This window comes from Eumetopias jubatus, unplaced genomic scaffold, assembly GCF_037043125.1.
Source record: "Eumetopias jubatus isolate StellerSeaLion01/CBP00866 unplaced genomic scaffold, mEumJub1_p1.0 scaffold_13, whole genome shotgun sequence".
Classification (NCBI taxonomy): domain Eukaryota; kingdom Metazoa; phylum Chordata; class Mammalia; order Carnivora; family Otariidae; genus Eumetopias; species Eumetopias jubatus.
The window spans coordinates 57,091,948-57,119,866 of NW_028274819.1; the positions used below are offsets into that span (position 1 = coordinate 57,091,948).

The 27,919-nt window shown below is 35.5% G+C and overlaps 1 protein-coding gene across 2 annotated transcripts in view; it reads left to right on the forward strand.

The window, feature by feature from the left end:
* The window catches only part of UVRAG (UV radiation resistance associated), a 327,746-nt gene that overhangs the window by 136,767 nt on the left and 163,060 nt on the right, over positions 1–27,919 (forward strand). For both annotated transcript variants that reach the window (XM_028115861.2, XM_088017675.1), the window contains 2 exons: positions 7,713–7,818; positions 25,880–26,006. In XM_028115861.2, the coding sequence (XP_027971662.1) occupies positions 7,713–7,818; positions 25,880–26,006 (233 nt within the window). The remainder of the gene's footprint in view (positions 1–7,712; positions 7,819–25,879; positions 26,007–27,919) is intronic.

Below are 27,919 nucleotides of genomic sequence, written 5' to 3' on the forward strand. Positions count from 1 at the left end.
CTCTTTCATTCTCACAGTCTTCCAGAATGATCTCATTCACTTTCGTAACATTAATAACCATCTGTGTGCTAATGATTGCCACATTTTTGTCTCCAGCCAAGATCAGTCTCCTAAGCTCCAGACCCTTATATTGAAATCATATTCAACACTTCCTCTTGGCTGTTGCACAGGCACCTCAAACTGAAGGTAGAATTTTCTTTTCAAACTGCTCATTCTGTATTCCCCATCTCAATAAATAACATCACCATTTTCCTGATTCCCCAAACTGTATACCAGCTATCATTTTTCCCCTTTTTTTCTTTGCAGTTTAATTTATATACAATAAAATGCAGAGAATTTAAGTATACAGTCTGATGAGTTTTGGACAAATATACACACCCATGTTGTCATCATTCAATCATGATGTAGAATATATTTCATTATCCAGAAAGTTTCCTTAATAACCCCTTTGCCAGTCATTCTTACACCCTCAATCCCACCCCTGGCTGAGTTAAACCCTTTTCTTATTGCCTCTTCATTACCAGCTTTTCCTGTTCTTGAACTTCTTATAAATAGAATCATATGGTATACTCTTTTGGTTTCTGACTTTTTTGTTCAACATACAGTTTTTGAAATTTATCCATGTTATTGTATAGATCAACAGTTTATTTTATTGCTCAGTGGTATTTCTGTGCGTTATCCTATTGATGAATGTTTGAGTTTCCACTTTTTTGGCTGTTCTGAATAAAGCTGCTAGGGAGTATCCTTACAAAAGTCTTTTGTGGTCACATGCTTTTATTTCTTTTATTATACCTCAGAGTGGAACTACCTGCTCATATGATAGGTATATATTTAATTTATTGGAAATTGCCAAACAGTTTTCCACTAGTTCCAAACTAGTTATACAATTTTACAGTCCTGTTAGCAATGTTTGAAAGCTCCAGCTTTTCTACTCCTTGCCATCATTTGGTTATTGTCAGTTCTGTAAATTTGAGCAATTATAGTGGTTTGTACTGGAATATCATTTTGATTTTAATTTTTAAATCTATCATGAATAGTGAAACACCTTTTCATGTTTATTGGCCATTCTTATATCCTTTGTGAACTGTTTGTTCAAATATTTTGATAACATTTATTGGGTTTGTATTTTTATTGTTGATTTGTAGGAATTCTTTGTGTATTATAGATACAAGTCCTTTGTCAGATTACACGCACACACACACACACACCCACCCACAATTTTTCCCACTCTCTGTCTTGATTTTTCATTTTTGCAGTAATGCCTTTTAATAAGTAGAAGTTTCAAATTTTGCTAAAATATGTTATAGCAACTTCTTATTTTATGGACAGTTCCTTTTGTTTACTGTTTAGAGACTCTGCTTAACCCAAGGTCATGAGGTCATGAGTATATTTTCCTACATGTTATTCTAGAAGCTATGTTTTAGATTTTATATTTAGTTTTTGATCTATTTCAGTTTAACTTCTTGTGTATGATGTGAGGTAGAGATTAAGGTCCATTTTTCCCCATGTCAATATCCAGTTATTTCAGCATCATTTGCTGACAAAATTTTTCTTACCTTAATCAAAAAATAAATTATTTTATATAATGGGTCTGTTTCTGTAATCTGAATTCTGTTTCATTCATCTCTTTGTTTAGACTTCTGTAACTACTGCTTTATAAACCCTAGCTTTGTGATAAGTCATAAAATCTGGTAGTGTAAGCTCCAACTTTGTTTTTCTTCAACATTTTCTTGGCTAGGACTTTTATATTTCTCTATCAACTTTAGAATCAGCTTGTCAATTAAAAAAAAAGACTGCAAGAGTTTGGCTGGGATTGTTTTGACTCTAAATACATTTAGGGGAGACTTGACTTCTTAACAACACTGAGTCTTCCAACCCATGTAATTGTTACATGTCTCCATTTGTTAGGGTTTTTAAAATTTCTCTCAGCAGTGTTTTACAGTTTTCAGTGCACAGGCCTTTCACATCTTTCACTAGAGTTACGTAGTTATTTGTTTATATGATATAAAAATAGCATTAGGTTTTTATATATTAATCTGGAATCTTGCAATCTAGCTAAACTTACAGTTTAATTACAGATTTTTTGGATTTTTATGTGTGCAATAAAGCATCTATGAGTGACATTTTTGCTTCTTCCTTTCCTATATTTATGGTTTTTTAATTGCCGTATTGCATGGTTTGGACCTGGGTTACAGTGTTGAATTAGAGTGGTGAAAGTGGACACCTTTCCTTGCTCCTGATCTTAATATTAGCTGTAGATTTTTTCATATAAGTCCCTCTTTTGTATTAGCTGTAGATTTTTTAAAAATAAATTCTTCACTAGAGGAAGCTCTCCTTTTTCCTTAGTTTGTCAAAGGTTTTTTTGTTTTGCTTTTAATCACTAACAGGTGTTGAATTTTATCAAATGCTTTTTTGGGGGGCATCTTTTGAGATAGCCATATTTTTCTTCATTATTTTGTTGTTATTGATTTTCACATGGTAAACTAACCTTGAACTCCTCAAATAAACCTATTTGAGCAAGATATGTATTACCCTTTTCATACATTGCTGGATTTGATTTGCTAACATTTTCTTAATGATTTTTGCATTTATATTCATGTGTGATATTTGTCTTTTCTTGTCATGTTTTTGGTGTGAGGATTATACTGGTCTTATAAAACAAATTGAAAATTGTTCCCTCTTCTTTGAAAGATTCTGTTAAAACTAGTATAACACCAGTGAAGCTCTCTGAACCTAGAGTTTTCTATGTGAAAGTGGTTTTAATTACAAGTTTAGTTTCTTTAATGGATAATGGCGATTCAGATTTTCTAATTCATTTGTTTGTTTTGGAAACTTGGGATTTTTTAAGCAATTTGACTATGTTATCTAAGTTTTTAAGTTTTTTGGCATATGGCTCATAATTTCCCAGTAATTCCTTTTAAATGTCTATAAGATCTAGTGATGTCTTTGCTTGTGTTCCTGATGTTGGTAATTTGTTTTTGGGCATTGTTCTTTATTTCTCCTTCTCTATCACTTTTCACATCTACACCATCCTTCCTGTTCCCATTTTAATTTAGAATGATGCCAAACTTTTCCTAGGGAGGCTGTAATAACCACACTTCCTGTTTACAGTCTTTCTTCTGTGTCCTATTTACCTTCTTTTAGGAAGAAAGATCTTTCTAAAGTGCAAATGTCATTGAATCTTTTCTAGCTTAAAACTTTGATAATTTACTAATTCCTTCAGGAAAAAAAAATATATATATGCTCCTTCCTATGAAATACAAAGTCCATCAATGATAAGGTATCTGTCTCAATAGGTACCTGTCTTTTCTTGTATTTACTTCTCCTTTGTTATCTCTGCCCGCAGGCCATGAGGAAGTATACTGCCTTTCTAGAAGTATACTGCCTTTCTAGGGATTCTTCACCTAAAAATAGAATGCAGCATTTCAGATGTGATATGATCAATACTAAGACAAAAATTGTCTCCTAACTTCTCCTTTACTGAGACAATTGTTAATATTTGATTGGTATGGTCTTAATATTTATTATTTATTTGACGTAATACCTTTTATTCAGTAGATTCTTATATTCACAGCACTTCTCACCCCAAAACATTATTTTTTTTTTTTTTAAAGATTTTATTTGTTTCTTTGACAGAAAGATAGAGAAAGTACAAGTAGGCAGAGCGGCCAGCAGAGGGAGAAGCAGGCCCCCTGCTGAGCAGGGAGCCCGTTGTGGGACTCCATCCCAGGACCCTGGGATCAATGACCTGAGCCGAAGGCAGATGCTTAACCAACTGAGCCACCCAGGTGCCCCTCCAAAACATTATTTTAAAGCCCAGGTTCCATTTTACTGTTATCTCAAAGCATATTAAGTAATAGGGATGCATCTATTTGCTCCAATCAGAGTACCTATCAGACAGCTATTTGATCCCTCCTCCTCAAACCCATGATAATGAGTTTATTTCAGCTTGGCAGTGTTAGTGTTGGTATTTGACCTGCCATCAGATAACTAGATGATGTGTATTTCTTTCTAGTATCATTTCATAGTTTGCAAAATGAAGAAACATTCCTCTGAAACTGTCTCGCTGGTTTGGAAGTAAAGCAGTTGTTTCTTTTCTTGTCAGCCCTTCACCTCCTCACCCCCAGGGGAATCAGGATGCCTCATGTTATATTTAAAAGCCTAAACACATCAAACTTTTATTCTTCTGTTGGGTTTGAAAGGGGGACGTTATTAGCTCTGTCTTGATGTAGCAGGGGCTCTGAAAGTCTATTTGGATAACACTGAAGATTGGAGGAAATGTGACTCTGTCTGTGTGCTTTAAGCCCCTAAGGTAAGATCAGAAAGCGTCTGGGGCAGTGAGAGCCAAATAGTTGAAGTCATACATTAATTATGGTCATGAATCATTTTTATTTTTAAAGTCTTTACCATTTGACAAGGTTGTTTGCATAGTACCAGTGAGTTTCAGGCAGCATTTTCCCCCTTTTAAAGTAACAGGCTATTTTGTTGATTTCTGCTCTGAGTTGATAATGCCTGTTATTATTATTAGAATTCTGATAACTTTTTTGGTAAAAATTTCATGTTTCCTTACTTAAGTGAGTGGTCTTTATTTGATTTTTGTTTTGAATATAGTATTTTAAAGTTATAAATATAGAAAACTATCACCATAATTATTGAGTAATTTTTTTTTTAAGATTTTGTTTATTTATTTGACAAAGAGAGAGAGACAGCGAGAGAGGGAACACAAGCAAGGGGGGTGGGAGAGAGAGAGAAGCAGGCTTCCTGCTGAGTAGGGAGCCTGATGCGGGGTTCGATCCCAGGACCCTGGGATCATGACCTGAGCCGAAGGCAGACGCTTAACGACTGAGCCACCCAGGTGCCCCAATTATTGAGTAATTTTTAAAAATTGAGGTAAAATTTACATACAGTGAGATGTATAGATCTTAACTTTAAATTCTGCATATAACTATGTACCCACACCCCAATAAAGATATATAGGACATTTCCATCACCTCAGGGAGTTCCCTTTGTACCCCTGTTTTCTGCCAGTCAATCTGGACCCACGTAGACAACTAGCAACTCTTGATTTCTGTCCCCATGGATTGCTTTTACCTGTTCTTGAACTATGTATAAATGGAATCATACAGTATACTTTTTGTTTCTGGCTTTTTTCACTCAACATAATGTTTTCGAGATTCATTCATATTGTTGTGTGATTCAGTGTGTCTTCCTTTGTATTGAGTAGAATTTCATGATTATACCTCAGTTTGTTTATTAATTCTCCTGTTTGATGGACATTTGTGTTGTTTTCTATGAACATTCTTCTACGGATCTTCGTGTGGACATATGTTTTTATATTTCTTGAGTAAATGCTTAGGAGTAGAAATACTGGGTCATAGGTTAGATGGATGTTTAATTTTATAAGAGACTGTTTTCCAAATGATAGTACTCTTTTACACTTTTACCAATAATGTGTACAAGTTCCAGTTGTTCCACATCCTTTCAGTATTAGGTGTTGTCATTTTAATTTTAGCTATTCTAGCAGGTGTAACATGGTATCTCCTCATGATTTTAATTTGCATTTTCATGATGACCAAGATGTTGAGTACCTTTTGTTATACTTATTGGCCGGCCACTCTTATGTCACCTTTGTGAAGAATTTTACTTTTTTGCCCATTTTTAATTGGGTTATCTTTTTGTTACTGATTTATAAGAGTTCTTTATATACTCCAGACACAGTCCTTTGTCAGATTGATGTTTTGCAAGTATTTTCTCCCAGTCTGTGGATTGCTTATCATTTTCTTAATGGCATCTTTAGATGGACAGACATTTTTTATTTTTGTGAGGTCCAATTTATCTATTTTTAATTTTATGGTTAGTGCTTTTCATGCCTTCTCTATGAAATCTTTACCTCCCCCAAGGTTTCAAGAGATTCTGTTTCTTCTACAAGTTTTATGATTTTAGGGTTTATGGTTACTGTGCTGTCCTTGAATTAATCTCATGTGCTGTGAGGTAGGGAATGAAATTAATTTTTTTTGCCTACGTTTATCCAATGTTCCAGTACCATTTGCTTAGAAAACTTTCTTTTCTCCGTTAATTTACCTGGGTTCCTTTGTCCAAAATCAATTGGCCATATATGTGTAGCTCTATTTATATAATCTTTACTCTGTTCCATTGATCTATGTTTTGATTGTTATGCTAGTACCATATTGTTTTGATTATGTAATTTTATAAAAAAAAGTTATCTTGGTTTCTCTCTTCTAGATTCTTTGTTTTTCTGTATAAATTACAGTATCAGCTTCTTAATTTCTTTCAAAAAAATGAAAGCCTTTTGAGATTGGAATTTTGATTGTGGAACAATGACCCATCTATAGAAATATAACAAATTTCTGTACATTGACCTTATATCCTGTGACCTTATTAGTTCTAGTAGTTGTTTTGTAGATTACTAATGAAATTCATTTTCGGGGTGCCTGGGTGGCTCAGTTGTTAAGTGTATACCTTCGGCTCAGCTCATGATCCCAGGGTCCTGGGATCGAGTCCCGCATCGGGCTCCCTGCTTGGCGGGGAGCCTGCTTCTCCCTCTCCCACTCCCCCTGCTTGTGTTCCCTCTCTCGCTGTCTCTTTCTCTCTTTCTATCATATAAATAAATAAAAATATTAAAAAGATATTTTAAAAAATTCATTTTCATTATATGAAAATCATGACATCTAAAAATAAAGACAATTTGACTGTGTGTATGTATAAGAAATATATAATCTATATTTGAAGACCAAGAGACTAAGAAAAACACAAACCCATAATGAAAGCAAAAAAGAAAAATAGTTCTTAATTTTTTCAGTGTTCCTTGTTTCAAAGTGGCTGTTGTTGCTGTAACTGGGATTATTGTTAATTCTTTTTTTCTTTGTGTATTGCCCTAAGTAATATTCAGCTTTGTTATCAGTGATGTTCTCCTGGTGACTTTAGCACTCCACTTAATTTCTCTGGGCCTCCGTTTTCACCTTTCTAACATGATAGGATTCAACCAGATTCTTTTCTTTAAAAAAAAAAAAATTATCTATTTGAGGGAGAGACCATTGGGGGAGGGGCAGAGGGAGAGAATCTTCCAGCAGACTCCCTTCTGAGTGCGGAGCCTGACTGCGGGCTTGATCCCTTGACCCATGAGATCATGACCTGAGCTGAAACCAAGAGCCAGGTGTTTAACCAAGTGAGCTGCCCAGGAGCCCCTTAGATTATTTTTCTAAGGTGTCTTCCGGACTCCTGTGAGTTCGCCATTTTAACTCTCAATATATCGGGCGCCTGGGTGGCTCAGTTGGTTAAGCGACTGCCTTCGGCTCAGGTCATGATCCTGGAGTTCCAGGATCGAGTCCCGCATCAGGTTCCCTGCTCGGCAGGGAGTCTGCTTCTCCCTCTGACCCTCTTCCTTCTCGTGCTCTCTATCTCTCATTCTCTCTCTCTCAAATAAATAAATAAAATCTTTAGAAAAAAGAAAAACTCTCAATATATCAGAGGTGGGCAGGCAGGCATAGAGAGGGTGTTTTTAGGATCCATAGTAATCCCTGTTTATTTCATTATAAATATGCTAGGGAATTATGAAATGATCAGTTTGAGTTGATTACTAGTTCTGCATATTCTGGAAGGTTTGTCCTCATTTTGTTCCATTTATATCTGTTGCTCTGTGTTAAGAGTTTATAGTTAACTCACTTAAATTTTTCTGCAACTTTTATTTCTAGGCTTCATAGAGCCCAGTGTGCAATTAAACAGACTCAGGTAACTGTTCAGAGAATTGGAAAGGAAATTGAAGAAAAGCTAAGGCTTACATCTACAAGCAATGAACTGGTAGGTTTTTAAATATATTTACTTGTTTAGACTCCTTGATTTCTAAATGTGATCATCATATTCTTCGTATATTAATTTTTTTTCAAAAAGCTTTAAGTATTTTTTCTCTTAATGTTTTGCTGAGACTTATGTTGGCATTTAAATGTTGGAAAACACTTTCCTATTTCCTAATAATCTAACATGCAAAGTGCTCGCCTTTTGCTGCTAGATGAAACTTTAGATTACAGACAGTTACTGAGAAAATAATTAAAAGTTATTTTATTAATGTCTTATCAATGTGAACTCTAGACGTGAACTATATAGTGAATAAGAAATAGCTGCCAGAAGGAAAAAAAATTTAGGAACTAATCTCATTTTAAAACATGAATTTAGAGCTACCCTACAACCCTGCAATTGCACTACTGGGTATTTACCCCAGTACATTACTACATTTGTAATGTAGTGATCCGGAGGGGCACATGCACCCCAGTGTTTATAGCAGCAGTGTCCACAATAGCAAACTATGGAAAGAGCCTAGATGTCCATCAACAGGTGAATGGATAAAGATGTGGTGTATATATATATACATATATACACACACACACAATGGAATATTATGCAGCCATCAAAAAAATGAAATCTTGCCATTTGCAATGACGTGGATGGAACTAGAGGGTATTATGCTAAACGAAACAAGTCAATCAGAGAAAGACAAGTATCATATGATCTCCCTGATATGAGGAATTTGAGAAAAAAGATAGAGGATCATAGGGGAAGGGAGGGAAAAATGAAACAAGATGAAACCGGAGAGGGCAACAAACCGTAAGAGACTTTTAATCTCAGGAAACAAACTGAGGGTTGCGGGAGTGGAGGGGGGTGGGAGGGATGGGGTGGCTAGGTGACAGACATTGGGGAGGGTAGGCACTATGGTGAGTGCTGTGAATTGTGTAAGACTGATGAATCACAGACCTGTACCCCTGAAACAAATAATGTATTATATGTTAATAAAAAAAATGAAATAAAAGATGAATGTAAAATTATTGGAGTGAACGTAATTGGTTGGTTTATGGACAGGGTTCTCTTTTGGGAAAGATTCCTTTAATGAGGCATTTCCAAAGAAATAGAAATTCCAGCCCAAATGGACAGATTTAAGATATTAGTATAATTTGGGGTTGCTTTATACTCTTTCTAGTGGAGAAAAAAAATATTAATTTTGGAATAAAGATTCTGTCTTTTTAAGCAGAATAGTAGGCATAACAAATAAATTGAACTTTTTTCGAAATGAAGCCACATGGCTTTTGATGAATTTTTGCTATGCATTATGACAGTTAAAATATAATTCAAATCCTCAAATTAAGTCCTACCCAAAAAACTTTAAGTATTTATTTGTACAAACTCATTCTCATACATAGGCAGTATCTTCCAGTTGTCATTTATAGCACTATCATCTTAGGAGACCTTTTCACCTCCAAACAAACATTCTGTATTTAATCTTGAAGATTTGCCCAAGATAGTAATTTAATAGATGAACTATGGAAACACAGTGCAGTTAACCACCAACACAGACTTCTTTCTCATGGGATTTGAAGTGAATGGATGATGATGTATTTAAACTATATAGAATTGCTGATTTTGACCCATAAATGGTAGTTTCATATAATTCAACCTGCTGTATAAAATGGCTAGTGCTGTACCTGGCACAGAGCGGGCATACAAAATACGGTAGCTACAATAACTATAGTAGTAATGCTTATCCATATGACTTTTCTTGCCTATGGAAAATCTGTTTTGGAGAAGCTGTTAAACCACCTCTTGTTTTAACTCAGCCTCAGTAAAGGAAGAAAACCCAGACCACAAATATATTGGAAAAAGAGAAAAAGCAGCTAATTTTAAGCCTTTCTGTAGTGTACAGAAATGCCACATTTTTAGAACCTTTGTCCGAGGAGAAATTGCTAGGGTTTTTTTCTTTCTTTCTTTCATATTTTCATCTCCCAAGGCAAGACTGGGAAATTACTTATTTCATTAAATGACAGCATATGTTTTGTCTCAGTATGGAAAAATGTATGTTTAATCCTATTTTTCTAAAATATAAGTGGTGACACACAGAGCAAGGTGATAGAATGTGTGAGTTTAAAGAGGTCAGGTTCAGAGGTTCACTGTGTGTTTTTATGCTGCCTGGTCAACATAGAAAAGAATCGTTGATTTTTGAACTGAAAGTGAACCTAGACATCATCTAGTTCCCGTATAACTTCACTAAAACCAACCCTCCTCAGTATAGTCTGTCCCCTTCCCTGTTATATTTTTCTCCGTAGTATTTATTACCCTTTAACATGCCAGATATTTTACATCGGTAGTTTATTTGTCTGTCTCTCTAAACTCTTTGTCTGTGTTTCTTCACTACTGTATTCACTAGTGTCTAGAAAAGTGCTTAACACATAGTAGGTCCTCAATAAATAATTGAGTTTAGGAATGAATCTAGCATGTTAAATAACAAAATTCAACCATGTAAATTTGAATATCTACTTGGCTTTTTCAAATGATTCGTGAATCAATGGGGCGACACCTCTTCTAGTAAGTAGAGAGGAGCTCCAAAGAGTCCTACAAAATGCAAGGTTTTTATAGAAGGAGGGTAGGGGCAGGAAAGTTATTAACAAAAGAAAAGAATCGGTTCAGGCAAGGCCGCTTTCTGGGGATAAAAGCAAGGTGTCTTATCATGTGGATTGCCTCATCTTTTTTGTGGGGATAGAGAGCACCAAAGGGGCAAACTTATTGGCACAGTTTGAAAAAATTCTTGGCTGGCCAGATAAGACTACATTTCTAGAGGAGGTTTGGGAACTTGGTCTAAGTGACACCATTTTGAGCCTGTATTTTGTCTTTTTATTTATTTATTTTTTAAACAAGCATAAAAACAAGGATTAAACTCTTAAAAAAGGACGGAGAATGAGGCTTGAAGAAAGGAAGCAACTTTCCCATAATCATTGGACAAGTAGAGACAAATTTTGGTTTACTTGTCTTCTTTCAGGGAATAATGCCATTTACTTGTTAATTTTCTTACTTTAAGACTTACCTGTAGCAAATTAGAAACCTTTACTCTTACCTTTTTTCCTCATTCCCTTTCTAAGTTGGCCCAAGGTCATTATACTTCAACCCAAGCATTTTCAATTTTTAAGAATTGACTTTAATTTTAGTCTATGTATAGGGGCATGTGGGTGGCTCAGTCAGTTAAGCGTCTGCCTTTGGCTCATGTGGTTCCAGGATCCTGGGATTGAGCCCTGCATCAGGCTCCCTGCTCAGTGGGGAGCCTGCTTCTCCTTCTCCCTCTGCCTCTCCCCCCTGGCTTGTACTCTTTCTTGCTCACTCTCTTTCTCTAAAATAAGTAAATAAATAAGTAAATACAATAATTTTAGTCTATGTATTATCAGTCAGAAGGCATACTTGATGCTGAAAGAAATCAAAATTCTTTGTAAGACCAACTGTACTACTTCTGTTATTAGCAGTTGAGTTCATACTTGATGGCTTTTAAAGATTTTGCATCTTCTCACACTACATCAATAGCTAACATATCTTTTTGACATTTAACTATGTTTCTTATGAAATTTCTGCTGTTGTCATCTTGAATTTTTGCTTACATGTTTTGGATTTTGTCAGATGCCTTTCCTGTATCTGTTGATAATTGTATTTTTTCCATGTTCTTGTATTATGATGGTAAAATACATTGACTAATTTTTGAATGTTAATCCAATGTTGCATTTTTGGAGAAAGCCCCTCTTGTTCATGAGGAATTATTCAGATTGAATTTGCTAAAATGTCTAAAGGATTTTTTTAAAAGATTTTATTTAAAAATTTTTTAAAAGTTTTTAAAATAGTAAATAAATAGTAAGTAAAAATGAATAAATAAAATATAAAATAAATAAAAAGATTTTTATTTATTTATTTGAGAGAGAGAGTGAGCGAGAGAGAGAGAGTGAGAGAGAGCAAGCATGAGCAGGGGAAGAGTAGGGGGAGAGGGAGAAGCAGACTCCCCACTGAGCAGGGATTCTGATGCCCTGGGACTCCAGGATCATGACCTGAGCCAAAGGCAGACGCTTAACCGGCTGAGCCACCCTGGCGCCCCCATTTAAGGGATTTTTGCATCTATATTCATGGGGGATATTGGTCTGTAGTTTTGTTTTCTTACAATCTGTTTGTCTGGTTTTGTTGTCAGGGTGATGTTGGCCATAACTAGTGATTTGGGAAGTGTTTTTTCTTCTGTTTCCTAGAAGAATATGTGTAGAATTGTGTATAGAATTGGAAATATTTCTTAAATGTTTGTTAAAATTTGCCAGTGAAGCCATCTGGACCTGGAATTTTCTTTGTGGGTTTTGAACTAGGAATTCAGTTCTTGAATAGTTGTGGGTTATTGAAGTTATCTGCTTTTTGAGTGAGCTTAGGTAGCTTATGTCTTTCAAGCATTTGTCCATTTCATTTAAGAAGTTAGTCTTTAATTTTAGCTATTCTCGTGGATGTGTAGTGTTTTCTTATTTTAGTTTATAATTGCATTTCTATGATAAACATTTTTCATATCTTTATTGGTCACTTCTGTATTCTTTAAGAGGTGTAAGTTTAAGTACTTTTGCCCATTAAAAAAATATTTAGATTTACAGAACACTTGCAAAGATAGTTCAGAAGAGTTTCCATTTGACTTTAATCTGGTTTCCCTTAATATTAACGTCTTCTATGACCATGTTACATTTGACATGGTACATTATCAAACCAAGAAGTTAACATTGATACATTACCATTAACTGGGGGCTTTATTCAGATTTCACCAGTGTTTCCACTAATGTCTTTCTTTTAAATAAATAAACTTTATTTTACAACAGTAGTAGATTTATAGAATTATTACAGAGATGGTACAAAGAGTATACCTTACAGCCAATTTCTCCTGTTATTAACATTTATTTTAATGTTACAGTTAATGAACCTGTACTGATAAATCATCATTTACTAAAATCCATGCTTTCTTCAGATCTCTTTAATTCTCACCTAAAGTTCTTTTCTGTTCCAGGATCCCATGCAGGAAACCATATTACATTTAGTAGTCATGCTTCCTTAGACTCTTCTTGGATGTGAAAATTTCTCAGGCTTTCATTGTTTTTAATGACTTTGACAATTTTGAGGATTACTAGTCAGATATTTTAAAGAATATCCCCTGATTGGGATTTGTCTGATGTTTTGCCATGATTAGCCTAGATTCTGATATCCTGGTTTTTTTTTGTTGTTGTTCCAGTATCCAGCCCAGGATTCCACATTGAATTTAGTCATGCTTCCTAGGCTTCTCTGATCTATGACAGTTTCTCATTCCTTCCTATATTTAAATCACTATTACTAATCAGTGTTGATATTTACCTGAATCACTCCTTGGTTAAGGCAGTTTCCCCCAAGTTTATCCACTATACTCCTTTGGAGTATCCTTTCCATGCTGAATTTTTTGAAAGCGAGATACTAAGTCCAGCCTTCACTTCAGTGGAGGGGACTTGCGTTCCACCTCCTAGAGGGGATACTGTTTACATATGTATGTTATTTTGAATTCTTTGTGAGGAAGATTTGCCCCCCTATTTATTTATTCATTCATTTACTTATTAGTATGAACTTGAATGTATTTATTTTATACTTTAGGTATACTTGAATACTATGTCATTTATTTTCTTGCTCAACTTAAGGCATCGATAGCTCTTTCAGGTTTCCTCCTGTGTCCTTTTGACATGCCTCTCTTTTTTGTTTGTTTTTTAAAGCACTTCCTTCATTTCTGGCACTATATGATCCACGCTTATCTTGTATTTCCCCTGTCTCATCCCTGAATCAGCCCTTTTCCGAGAAGTCCTGTTCCTTTCATTGGGTAATGGTATTTAGAAACAAGAGCTGGGCACTGGGTGTGCTTATGGCTACTGGGTTGTAATTGCTTCTAGGCCCTCTCAGTGGACAGAGCTGGTATATGCAAGTATCTGTCTCATATATGTGTTAAAACTAAACAGGAGTTGTACTAATACCTACAACTTTAACACCACAGAGTTCATTCTCATCCTTTACTTTTATTTGTAGTATCTTTTTCTGTTAATGAGAAACCTGGCTCCCATTATCTGTAATTTATTTACATATTTTTTCAGTCCTAGTATACATGTAAAGTAGTTTCATATTTTTCCCCTCATTTTTAAATGGGATTTCTGTCTTCTTGTGTTAAGGCGGGGGGCGGGGAAGGGAGAGGGAGAGAGAGAGGAGGAGAGAGTTTGGACAAACATTTCAAAACAGTTAAATTAGGAAAGATTGTTCAACAAATGATGTTAAATTAACTGTATATTCATATAGAACAAAAGAACCTTACTGAACTTGTACAAAAAAACTAGCTTGAGGGCGCCTGGGTGGCTCAGTTGGTTAAGCGACTGCCTTCAGCTCAGGTCATGATCCCGTTGGGATCATGTACACATTTGCATGTATATTTGTATTTTTCTTTTTTCTGGATACACGTCCTTTTTCTGATATGTATGTTGGGAATATTTTCTTAATGTTCTGTGGTTTGCCTTTTCATGTTCTTAATGATGCCTTCTAAAGAGCAAAAGTTTAAAAGTCTAATGAAATACAGTGTATTTTTTTAAAGACTTTATTTATTTGACAGAGAGAGACACAGCGAGAAAGGGAACACGAGCAGGGGGAGTGGGAGAGGGAGAAGCAGGCGTGCTGCAGAGCAGGGAGCCCCATGTGGAGCTCGATCCCAGGACCCTAGGATCATGACCTGAGCTGAAGGCAGATGCTTAACGACTGTGCCACCCAGGTGCCCCAATACAGTGTATTTTTAATGTTATTTTGTAGTAGGGTTTTTTGTTTTCTTTATAAGAAATCTTCGACTAACCTAAAGTTGCATCAATTTTTCTGTTCTGTTATAGAAGTTTTGTAGTTTGGGGCTTGACATTTAGATCTATGATCCATCTCAAGCTAGCTTTTTTTTTTTTACGATTTAATTTAATTTATTTATTTGAAAGAGAGAGAGCACAAGAGGGGCTATGGTCAGAGGGAGAAGCAGACTCCCTGCCGAGCAGGGAGCCCAATGCAGGACTCTATCCCCACGGGATCATGACCTGAGCTGAAGGCAGTCGCTTAACCAACTGAGCCACCCAGGCACCCTCAAGCTAGTTTTTTTGTACAAATTCAGTAAGGTTCTTTTGTTCTATATGAATATACAGTTAAATTTGACATCTTTTGTTGAACAGTCTTAACTAATTTAATTGTTTTGAAATGTTTGTCCAAAATCAATTGACCAAATATGTGTTCATCTATTTCTGGATTCTGTTTTGTTCCACCGATCTATATGTCTACTTTTCACCAATACCCAAGTCTCTTAGAGATCTGTCGTCTTAAAACCAAGTAGGGCAAGTCCTCCAATTTTGTTCGTTTTATATAAGTTCCCATGGGTTCTTTGTATTTCCAAGTGAAATGAGAATCAGTTTATCTATTTCTTAAAAAGAAAAAAAAACCTATTGCAGTTTTAATAAGGATTTGTAGATCAATTTGTGGAGAATTGCCGTCTTAGCAATAGTGAGTTCCCCAGTCCATTGAATATGGCATATATCTTTTATAGACTTTTCTTTAATTCTCTCAATATCTTGTAGCTTTCACTGTAAAGATTTTGGACATCTTCTATTAGAGTTATTCCTAAGTATTTTTTTAGGGGGGCATTCTTGCAAATGGGATTGTTTTTGAATTTTTGTTTCTTTTTGTTGCTAGTAGGAAAGAATACAATTCTTACTAATTTATTAACCTAGTATCTTACAGTCTTGTTCTATTAACTTTTTAGTTCTTGTAGTTATTTTGTATATTTATTGGGGTTTTTCTATGTAAACAATCATACCTGCAAACTTAGACTGCCTTGTGTGCTTTATTATTTAATTTTTCTGACTTATTTCAATAGCTAGAACATACAGTACAATATCGAATAAAAGTAGTACAAGTGGAAATCCTTTCTTTGTTCCTGATCATGGGGGGAAATGATTCCTCCTTTCTTAAGAATAATGGTAGTAATACCTTTTATTGGTGTTAGGAAGTTCCCTCTTATTCCTAGTTTCTGAGAGTTTTTATCATGAATGGATATTGAATTTTGTCAAATGCTTTTTCTGAATCTATTGAAATAATCATGTGATTTTTCTCCTTGATTCTCCATAATTTAATTTCAGATGTTTAACATTACATTTCTGGAATAAACCTGAATTGGTTACAATATATACTCTTTTTTTTTTTTTTTGGTATCTTGCTAGATTTGATCTGGAAATAATTTAAGGGGTTTTATGCTGTATTTATTAGGGATAATGAAATACAGTGTTTTAAATTATTTTATCAGATTGGTATTAGGATTATGGTAGCCTGGTCAAATTAGTTGAACAGTGTTCCTTTTTCCTATTCCATCTTGACCAGAAGCAGAAGTCTCTGCTTTTAATATTTTCTAGTCCTCTGCTGAGATTTCATCTTTGTATTCATTATGAGAGTATTTTACTTTTTCTGGGATTGACTGAGATTTCATATCTTTTTATTCATTATAAGAATATTTTACTTTTTCTTACTCAGTGTATTTATAATAGTGGCTTTAAAGTCTTTGTATGAGGGCGCCTGGGTGACTCAGTCGTTTAGCGTCTACCTTTGGCTCAGGTCATGATCCCAGGGTCCTGGGATCGAGCCCCGCATCGGGCTCCTTGCTCAGCAGGGAGGCCTGCTTCTCCCTCTCCCACTCCCCCTGCTTGTGTTTCCTCTCTTGCTGTCTCTCTCTCTGTCAAAAAATGAATAAAAATCTTAAAAAAAGAAAGTCTTTGTATGATAATTCTAACATCTGGGTTATCTTGGGGTTGGCATATGTTGGTTGTCTTTTCTCTAGAGAGTGAGTCACATTTTCCTGACTATTCATATATTGGGTAATACTGCATAGTATCCTGGACAATGTGAATGTAATTTTGTGGAATCTCTGGATTTTGTTACTTTCCTTTGAAGAACATTGATGTTTTCCTTTTAGCAGGTAGTTAACTTGGTTAGGGTCAAACTATCATGCCTGCAAGGGACATTGGCTCAGATTTCATTCAGTTCAGTACTTTTACCCTTAGGCGCAGCTGCTTTCTGTTTGCCTTGTACATGTGTGGTTTAGGATTCAGAGATTCATATCGAATTTAAACAGAATCTGGGTTGTCCATTCTCTGACTTCCTCCATTCTGGTGGCCTTGATTGTGTGATCTCTTTCCCCTGGTTCCTCTGGCCAGAAAGATAGTTGTTTTTCACTGGAGTTTGACTGTAGCCACCCTCTGGAAAAAGCTACAGAAAAGGGGAAATTCACACTGTGTGTTGGTTGCTTGCACCAGGTTTTGAGTCTCTCCAGAATTTATCTGTCACTGATCAACTCCAGAATCCTCAAGTAGTAGCTTTTTGTATTTTATCTAGAGTCTAGAGCTGTGATTTATGAGAGGACCAGTTTGCTCATTCTCTTATAGCAGAAGTAGAACTTGTGTATGTTTTATTATTATATATCTTTTGCTTTATCTTTGTAGCTGGACCTGGGTTCTAGGCCTTATATTGCCACTGAGTCTGTGAAATTACTGGGTTGGATTAAGTATTTTCTAAGGAAATATTTTCCCTTTCTTAGTGGTTGAGAAGGTGTAAGTGTAATAGAAAGAACCTACAAATGACATTTAAAAGCAAATTTGTTCTCATAGGACAACTGCCATAGTTCTAAAACTTTTTTTTCCAGATTGTTAATTATTTCCAGGTTCTGTGGAAAACTAATATAGAGAATGTACCCTAACCCACCATTCTCAAACTTTTTGGTCTCAAGACTCCTTTATGCTCTTAAAAATTATTAAGACCTCAAAGAACTTAGCATATATCTGTTGATGATGCCTAAGTTAATAAAAGACAGATGGATTCTCACATTTATTTCTGCAATCAATCTGTTGTGATACCACAAATCTTAGAGACTCTGGAAAGCTCTGCTATACAGTTATGAGAAAATGAGAGTGAAAAAGGGAGATAACAGCTTAGTAGTATTATGAAAATATTTTTGATCTCACAGACTCTGAAATGGTCTCAGAAATTCTCATGGTTTCCTGGATCATGCTTTGAGAACATTTTGTCTAAGGCTTTTTAGCTCCAATGTGATCTAAAGAAAATTGCTTCCTTTAGTATGTCATTTACAAATTAGTCTGTCATTCTGAAATGAATCTTTAACATTGCCCATCATTGTCTATGTAAAGACCCATAAATAGGAATGTGTCTGCTTGCAAATAGATGAAACTGTCTGTGATTTTCAGAACATGTTGTATAAAAACACTAAAATCCAATTAAAAGTGATCCATTGGCGTTGCACATGTGACATTAACTAGGAGTAAACAGATAAATAGAACACTGGAAAAAAAAAAAGAAGATACTTATAGAACATTAAGGTCTTTGAGCTCTTGTGTTAGATGCATTAGAAAGGAAGCAGAGCCAGATCCCACTTGGGCAGGTTTGTTTACTCATCAGAAATTAGAGCCAACCATCCTGGTTTTGAATGACTTGACACATTTCTGTAAGTGGGCCAGTTTCTGCATATGGACCATAATACAAACACACTGTAAACATGCCTTCCTTTATTTGTTTAGTATTTAGATTAACTTGTACCCTTGGTTCTTTGATTCTAGAAAATATTTCCCAATTTGAGTGTATAGCCTGGAATAGAGCAGATTAACCTTCTAAGTAGGCGTATCTCTGTGTTCTGTGAAAAGTTGTTTTCCTGTTTTTGTTTTTTGTTTTTTTTTTTTTCCTCCGCCCAGGTAGAATTCAGTTTGCATATTTTATGGAGAAATTCAAGTTATGAAAATTGAACACTTCTTTGTGGGAAAAGATTGCTTCCTAAGAATTTACATATTTTTTCTCTCAGTGATGTAAAAACACACTAACATGTCATGATCACACTATTGAATTACTAAAGAAACCCAAATTGTTTCTTGATTCCTTTTCCTTTAATGATAAACAACCTCACTGACTTTGGTCTTTGTTTTTACAGTGGGTTGACAGGGCAAAATGGCTTTTCTCTCTATTAGACCCAAGCTCTTAGAAAGCAGACACCATTTCTCATTCATTTAGAAGCACATAGTATGCCTTTCATAAATGTTTGCTTTGTTCAAGAAAAATTGCTTAGGAATGTTTCATATTTCATAGAGTTTTCCAGTCAGATATAATAATGATGATTGGAGAAATAAGCTTTTGTGCTTGTTTTCTTGGCTTGAATGTCTTTAACAGATGATCATGCCATCTGTTTAGAATCAATATTTCAGTGATGAGGAAGAAAGCATTTTGGGTGAGCAACAATAGCTCTAAAGTACTTTCCACACAACTGCCAAGTCATTTTCCACGCCTATTGCTTCAGGAAGGCCATACCGTTACCCATCTCACTGAGTGCCCTTGCTTCTTCAATATCTGTGAGCCAAATAGAGATGCTGACTTTCATCTTTTAAAGGTTTTTACTAGCTTGGTAAACCTATTTAGTTTACTTAATGAAAAGGTTTTTTTTTCTCATTACAATTTTAATTAGTATATGTTTTAGGAAGGAGACAAGAATTTACTAGGCATAGCCAAATATTACTGTTTGGTTAAGATTTATGTCCTGGAAAATCATGTAAAGTATATTATTTTTTTTTAAAGATTTTATTTATTTATTTGAGAGAGAGAGAATGAGAGATAGAGAGCACAAGAGGGAAGAGGGTCAGAGGGAGAAGCAGACTCCCCGCTGAGCAGGGAGCCCGACGCGGGACTCGATCCCGGGACTCCAGGATCATGACCTGAGCCGAAGGCAGTCGCTTAACCAACTGAGCCACCCAGGCGCCCTAAAGTATATTATTGACACTTGATAAAGACCAGGAGAGAAGGGCACACACATTCATCGGGCAGTAATTGTGTGTGAATGCAAACATGTGCAAGCACATATATGTTTGTTGTGGGGACAGGATTTCAGATTTTATCTGTCGGCAAATTCTGGCCTCTAAAGATATTTGGATTAAAAGGAAGTCTGAGTAAAATTTACAGTGTGGCTTTGTAGGTTTAGGTAGGAATTATTTTAATGGAAAGATAAGTTAACAAACTTATTTAGCAAAGTTAACTGTATCTCTAGTATAATGTGTCTGGGACTTGTTTTATCAAATGAACATTCAGTAAAGTTGACTTTTTTGAGGTATGGTTCTATTACTTTTTTAAAAAAAGCTTTATTTTTTGGAGTAGTTTTAGGTTTGCAGAAAAATTGCACAGAAAGTTATTTCCCCTCTTCTCCCAGTTTCTTTTGTTCTTAACATCCTACATCAGAGCGATACATTTGTTTACAATTGTTGAGTTAATATTAATACAATATTAACTTAATTCTCTAGTTTACATTTGGGTTTTCTCCCTGTTGTACAGTTCTCTAGGTTTTGACAAATACAGAGTGTCCTGTATCCACCACTGCAGTATCATGCAGTGTAACATTGGCCTAAAAATCCCCTCGGATGAATCTACCTATTCATCCTTTTCCCCTTCTCTTAGAACCCCTGGCAACCATTGGTCTTTTTACTCTCTCCATGGTTTTGCTTTTTTCGGGAATGTCATATAGTATGTAGCCTTTTCAAATCGGCTTCTTTTACTTAGCAATATGCATTTAAGGTTCCTCCATGACTTTTTATAGCTTGATAGCTCATTTCTTTTTATTGCTGAATAGTACTCCATTGTATAGATATGTCACAGTTTGTTTTAACTGTTGACCTGTTGAAGTGCATGCAAGTTTTGGCAATTATGAATAAAGCTGCTATAGACAACAGTTCCTGTTGGTCTAGATCTTGTCAGCATTTAGTATTGTCAGTGTTTTGGATTTTAACTATTCTAGTAAATATATGTAGTATCTCACTGTTGTTTTAATTTGCAGTTCCTTGATGACATATGATGTTGGACATCTTTTCATATGCTTATTTGCCTTCTTTGATGAGCTGACAGTTCAGATCTTCTGCCCATTTTTTAATTGGGTTGTTTATTTATTGTTGAGCTTTCAGAGTTTTTGTGTATATTTTGGATATCATTCCTTTATCAAATAAGTGCTTTTCAAATATTTTCTCCCAGTTTGTGGCATATCTTTTCATTCTTTTAATAGTGGTTTTTGCAGAGCAGAAGTTTTAATTTTAGTGAAGGCCAACTTAGTTTCTTCTTTCATGATCATGCATTTGATGTTGTATATAAAGTCATCTCCACTTTAGTCACCTAAATTTTCTAGTGTTATCTTCTAGAATTTATATAATTTTTTAAAAAGATTTTATTTATTTGAGAGAGTGAGAGAGAGGGAGGGGGGAAGAGCAGAGGGAGAGGGACAAGCAGATTCCAGGCTGAGTGTAAAGCCTGATGCAGGCTCAATCCCATGACCCTGAGATCATGACCTGAGCTGAAATTGAGAGTCAGACTCTTTATGTACTGAGCCACCCAGGCACCCTGTATATGATAATTTTTTTATTTCACATTAGTTCTGTGATCCATTTTGAGTTAATTTTTATGAAAGGTTTAAGGTCTGTATCTAAATGTTCTGTTTCATTTTGTTTTGTTTGTATGTAGCTGTCCAGTACTTATGGCACCATTTAGTGTAAAGGCTGTCCTTTTTCCATAGAATTGCTTTTGTTCCTTTGACAAAGATCAGTTGACTATATTTGTGTGTGTATGTGTTTCTGGGCTATCTATTCTGTTCCATTGATTTGTCTATTTTGTGTCCAAATCAAACTGTCTTGATTATTGTAGCTTTATGGTAAGTTTTAGCATTAGATAGTGTCAGTCTTCTAACTTTGTTCTTTTTCAGTATTGAGCTATTCTGGGTTTTTTGCCTTCTGATATAAACTTTAGAATCAGTTTGTTAGTATCAACAAAATAACTTGCTGGGATTTCACTGGATCTGTAGGTCAAATTGGGAAAAATAGATATCTTAATAATATTGTCTTCCTATCCATGAATATGGACATTCATCAAATCCTTTGATTTCTTTCATCACATTTTCAGTTTTCTTCATTTAGGTCTTGTACATATTTTGTTAGGTTTATACCTAAGTATTTCATTTTTTAATTTTAATGTAATGTTGTGTTTTAGATTTCATATTCTAATTGTTCCTTGCTGTTACATAAGAAAGAAATGGGCTTTTGTATATTGCTATAATCACTTACTAGTTCCAGGAGGCTTTGGGTTTTGCTTTGTTTTTTGATGGGGGTTGATTCTTTGAGATTTTCTACATTTATAATCAAATCATCTATAAACAAAGATGATTTTATTTCTTTTTTCCCAGTCTGATAGTTTTTATTTCCTTTTCTTATTGTATTGCATAGTTAGGATTTTCAGTACACGTTTCATAGAGTGGTGAAAGGAGACATCCTTGCCTTTTTCTCCAGTGTAGGGAGAAAGCATCTGGTTTTCTACCATTAAGTATAGACGATCCCTGATGTAAGATTTGACTTTATGATGGTATGAAAGTGATACACATTCAGTAGAAACTATACTTCAAATTTTGAATTTTGATCTTTTCCCAAGCTAGCAATATATGGTATGATGCCTGGCAGCAGTAACAAACCAGTTGTCAGTCAGCCATGTGATCATGAGAAGAAACAACTGATACACTTATAACCATTTTGTACCCATGCAACCATCCCGTTTTTCACTTTCAGTACAGTATTCAATAAATTACATGACATATTTAGCACTTTATTATAAAATGGGTTTGTGTTAGATGATTTTGCCAAACTGGAGATTAACATAAGTGTTCTGAGCACACGTAAGGTAGGCTAGGCTAAGCTGTGGTGTTCAGTAGGTTAGGTGTATTAGATGTATTTCAACTTACAATATTTTTAACTTACAATGGTTTTATTGGGACATAACCCCATCATAAGTTGAGGAGGATCTGTATGATGTTGGCTCTAAGTTTTCTGGCAAATATTCTTTACAAGTTGAAGAAGTTTTCCTTTATTCTTAGTTTGCTGAGAGTTTTTATCATAAATGGGTGTTTGATATGATTATATGACTTTTCTTTTTTGCCTGATTGCTATGGTGAATTTCATTGATTACTGGATGTTAAACCTGCCTTACATACATGGAATAAATTCCATTTGGCTATGGCATATAATTCTTCTTATACATTGTTGGATTTGATTTGTTGATTTTGTTGATGAATTTGCATCTGTGTTTATGAGAGATTGGTCTGTAATTTTCCTTTCTAGTAATGTCTTTGTTTGATTTTGGTATTGGGGTGATGCTGGCCTCCTAGATCGAAGAGAGTTTAAAGAATTAGTGTTATTTATTTATATGCTTGGTAAAATTCACCAGTGAAACCATCAGGACCTGGTACTTTCCACTTTAAAAGGCTATTAGTTATTAATTTAATTATTTCATATATATGCCCTTTCAGATTATTTCTCCTAGCGTGAGTTTTAGTAGATTGTCTTTCAAGGAATTGGTCCATTTCATCTAAGTTACCAAATTTGTGGCTATTGAGTTGTTTATAGTATTCTTTTCTTATTCTTTTAATGTCCGTGGGATCAGTTGTGATGGCTCCTCTTTCATTCCTCATACTAGTAATTTCTTTTTTCTTTTTCTTGGTTCGCCTGGCTAGAATTTTATCAAAGTTATTGGCCTTTTCAAGAACCCGGCTTTTGGTTTTATTTATTTTGTGATTTTTCTCCATTTAATTTATTCTCTTTGGGGTTCATTAACTTCTTGAATTTGTAGATGTATTTCTTTGCTTAATTTAGGAAGTTTTTCATCATTATTTCTGTGAGTACTTTTTCACTTCTGCTTTATTTCTTCTTTCCTCCCTGTACTGGAGGATACAAATATTAGATCTTTTTATATAGTTCCGCAGATCCTGAGGCTCTGTTTTTTTTTACAGTCTATTTTCTCTCTCTTGTTTAGATTGGGTAGTTTCTGTTGTTCTGTTTTCCAGCTTAAAGATTCTTTTCTCTGTCTCCTACATTCTGCTGTTGAGCTCATTCACTAAGTTTTTTATTCTAGATATTTTCAGCTCTAAAACTGCCTTTTTATTTTTTTTGGAACTGGAGGGGATTATGCTAAATGAAATAAAATTTCCATTTGATTGCCCTTTATAGCTTCAATTTCTTGACTGAGACTTTCTATTTCTTTACCAAGATGTTCTATTTTTTCATTTGTTTCAAGGATGTTCTTAATTGTTATTGAAGTACTTTTATGATAGCTGCTTCCAGGTCTTTGTCAGATAATTGTAACATGTCTGTCATCTCAGTATTGGTATCTCTCTCTCTCTTTTTAAAAAAGATTTTATTTATTTATTTATTTATTTATTTATTTATTTATTTATTTATTGAGAGAGAGAGAGAGAGAGAGCAAAGCAGGGGCAGAAGGAGAGGGAGAAGCAGACTCCCCGCTCAGCAGGGAGCCCGATGTGGGGCTTGATCCCAGGACCCTGGGATCATGACCTGAGCTGAAGGCAGATGCTTAACCAACTGAGCCACCCAGGTGCCCCTCAGTATTGGTATCTCATAATTATCCTCTTTCATTTACTTTGACATCTTTCTGGTTCTTGATATGATGAGTGATTTTTGATTGAAATTTAAACATTTTGGGTATTATGTTATGAGTCTCTAGATCTTATTTAAGCCTGTTTGATCTGGCTTTTTCTGACACCTCTTTCTCTGATAGGGAAGGGAGAGATGCTATCTCATTACTGCCAGGTGGGTATAAAAGTCCAGGTTCCTCAAGCAGCTTCCATTGACACCCAAGTGTCAGGAGTGTGGGGGAGGAGGTCATCCCTACTTTTGACCAGGCCTGGGAGTTCCAGCTCTCCACTAGGCCTCCACTACTACTGACCCGGCTAAGAGGTACAAGAATACTTTGATATTGTTCCTCACATGGCCTCCACTGATAGCATGCTGAATAGGCTGGCCTCATTAACACTGTGTAGTAAGGAAAGTTCTCACTCTCCACTAAGCCTCCTCTGATATCACCCAGCAGGGAGGGAGAGGATTATCTCATTATTCCTGTAAATCCAGTCTTCCCTTGTGGTGTCCACTGATAATATGGTTGGTTACCACCTGGAGGGGGTGAAAGCCCCAGGTCCCTGCTTGACTTTCTCTGAAATCTGTGGGATATTAGAGCACGTTGGTTCAATTTAGCAGGGATGGAAATCTACTTTTTGTTTCTATGGATTTGCCTAATATGGACATTTCTATATAAATGGAGTTTGTGGCCTTTTAAAACTGGCTTCTTTCACTTAGTATAGTGTTTTCTTTAATTTTTTAAAAGATTTATTTATTTGAGAGAGCGAGAGTAAGAGAGAGGGAGCACAAGCAGGGGGAGCAGCCAAGGGAGAGGGAGAAGCAGAGTCCCTGCTGACCAGGGACTCGACATGGGGCTGGATCCTAGGACCCTGAGATCATGACCTGAGCCAAAGGCAGACACTTAACTGACTGAGTCACCCAGGCACCCCAGTATAGTGTTTTCAGGGTTCATCCATGTTGTAGCATTCATCAGTACTTCATTTCTTTTATTGCTAGATAATATTCCATCGCACGGATGTACCACATTTTGTTTCTGTTCATCAGATGATGGACATTTGGATTGATTCCACCATTTGGCTATTATAAATAATGTTGTTATAAAAATTCATATTCAGGTTTTTGTATGAACATGTTTTCAGTTCTCTTGGATATGTACCTAGCAGTAGAATTGCTGGGTCCTGTGGTATCTCTGTGTTTAAGTTTTTGAGAACTCCATTTCTAAAAATTAATTTTTGTCTTAATTGTATTGTGATCTCAGTAAAGAGGCCTGAGGTATTTTATAGTGTTTTTTGGGTTCTTAGAAAGAACTGTCCCCAGACTTCAGGTTTATTCTTTGTTTACATCTGTATTCTTTTCATTAAAATAACAGGTGCTGATAATTAAGTTACTCAAGAGATCTATGAATTAGATGAATTTTAAAGTGCTTTACACCATTATTCATTTGGAGACACTGTGCATGTATAATTATTCATAGTCATGACTTTCATAGCCATAAATTTTACCTGTGCTTTTTAATTATTTAGAGAAAACAAAGTGAGTGCTTGCAATTAAAAATTTTGGTGCTTCGAAATGAACTGGAAAGACAGAAGAAAGCTTTGGGACGGGAGGTGGCATTACTGCATAAGCACCAAATTGCGTTACAGGACAAAGGTGAGTAAAAATAACCATATAAACAGACTAACCTCTACATTCAGTTTTCCTTTTTCTTTCTCCATAGGTTCAAATAGTCATCTTTGTACAGATATGCTGATACGACTTTAAAAATTATTGGGAAGTATTTTGAAGGTGATACATACAGAAACGTGTAGAAAGACACACACACACACACACACACACATTATATTTCAAAATTTCAAAATGAGCACACTTACACAGGCAGCATCTCCACTGGGAAATAGAGCATTAAAAGAAGCCCAGAATCTCAGAAGCTTCCTCATGTTCCCTTCTGTTTAGGACATCTCCAGCCAGACTAACCACTACTTTGACTTATTACATCAAAATTGGTTTTGCTTCATCTTAAACTTTAGGCAAGTTAGATCATATAATATGTGCATTTTATGTGCTGGCTTCTGGTCAATATTTTGTTCGTAAGTTTCATCCTAACCTGCATGTACTGTAGTCTTAGTTCATTTTTACTGCCAATAGTATCCCATTGTGCAAATATAAATATGAATTTATTGATTCTGGCTTTTGCTAATTTCTAGTTCAGAACTATTAGATAACGCTTCCATGAACTTTTTCAGGCATGCTTCTTAATGAAGATTTTTTTTAAAATTTTATTTATTTATTCATGAGAGAGAGAGGCAGAGGGAGAAGCAGGCTCCCAAGGAGCAGGGAGCCCGATGCGGGACTCGATCCCAGGACTCTGGGATCATGACCTGAGCCGAAGGCAGACGCTTCACCATCTGAGCCACCCAGGCGCCCTTAATGAAGATTTTTTTTTTTTATGCATTTCTGTTGGGTATAAACTTAGGAGCAGAATTACATAGTCACAAGAGAGGCATATCTTCAGCTTGAGTAGATTGTGTCGAAAAGTTTTCCAAAGCACTTGTGCCCAGTTTACCTCCTCTCCAGCCAGCAGTGTATCAGATCTCTTATCCTGTATCCTTGTCGGCACTTGGAACTTTGTCTTTTGTATTTTAGTCTAGCTAGTGGGTATGTTGTAGTATCTCCTCGCAGTTTTAATTTTGATATCCCTGAAAACTAATGAAGTTGAACACTATTTCATGTTTCTTGCTGACTGGGATACACTCCTTTGTGAAGTACCTGCTGAAGTCTTCCTGCCATGACCTTTCCACCTGCCCCCACCCACTCCCCCCACCGGCTTTTTTTATTGCGGGGGGGAACGGTTGTTCTTTATATATTATAGATAAGGGTTCTTTGTTTGAATATACATTTAAAAATGTATTCTCCCATTCTGTGGCTTGCTAGTTCATTCTTTTTTTTTTTTCCTAAGATTTTTATTTATTCATTTGAGAGAGAGACAGAACACAAGCAGGGGGAGAGGCAGAGGGAGAAGCATGTTCCCTGCTGAGCTGGGAGCCCAGTGTGGGACTCGATCCCAGGACCCTGGGATCATGACCTGAGCCAAAGGCAGACGCTTAACTGACTGAGCCACCCAGGCCCCCTTGCTAGTTCATTCTTTATTGATACCGTTACATGAACAAAAATTCCATTTTATCAATCTTTCCTTTTATAGTTAAGATTTTTTTATGTCCAGTTTAGGGAATATTTGCTGATTTTAATGCCATAAAAGTGTTATTCTGTATTTTTTAAGTACTTTACTGTTTACTTTTTACATTTATAATTCACCAGGTTTGGATTTTTTGTACATGATGTCAGATAAGATTCATTATTTTCATATAAATAGTCAGTTGACCCAGTACCATTTATTAAAAACCTTTCTCCCTTGCACTGCAGGTTCACTTTTGTCATAAACTGGTGGCCATGTACTTATATGTCTGTTACAGGACCCTCTGTTCCGTGGATCTATTTGCCTGTTCCTTTGCCATTGTCTTACTGTTTTGATTTCTTTCGTGTTATAATTGGTCTTCATATCTGTT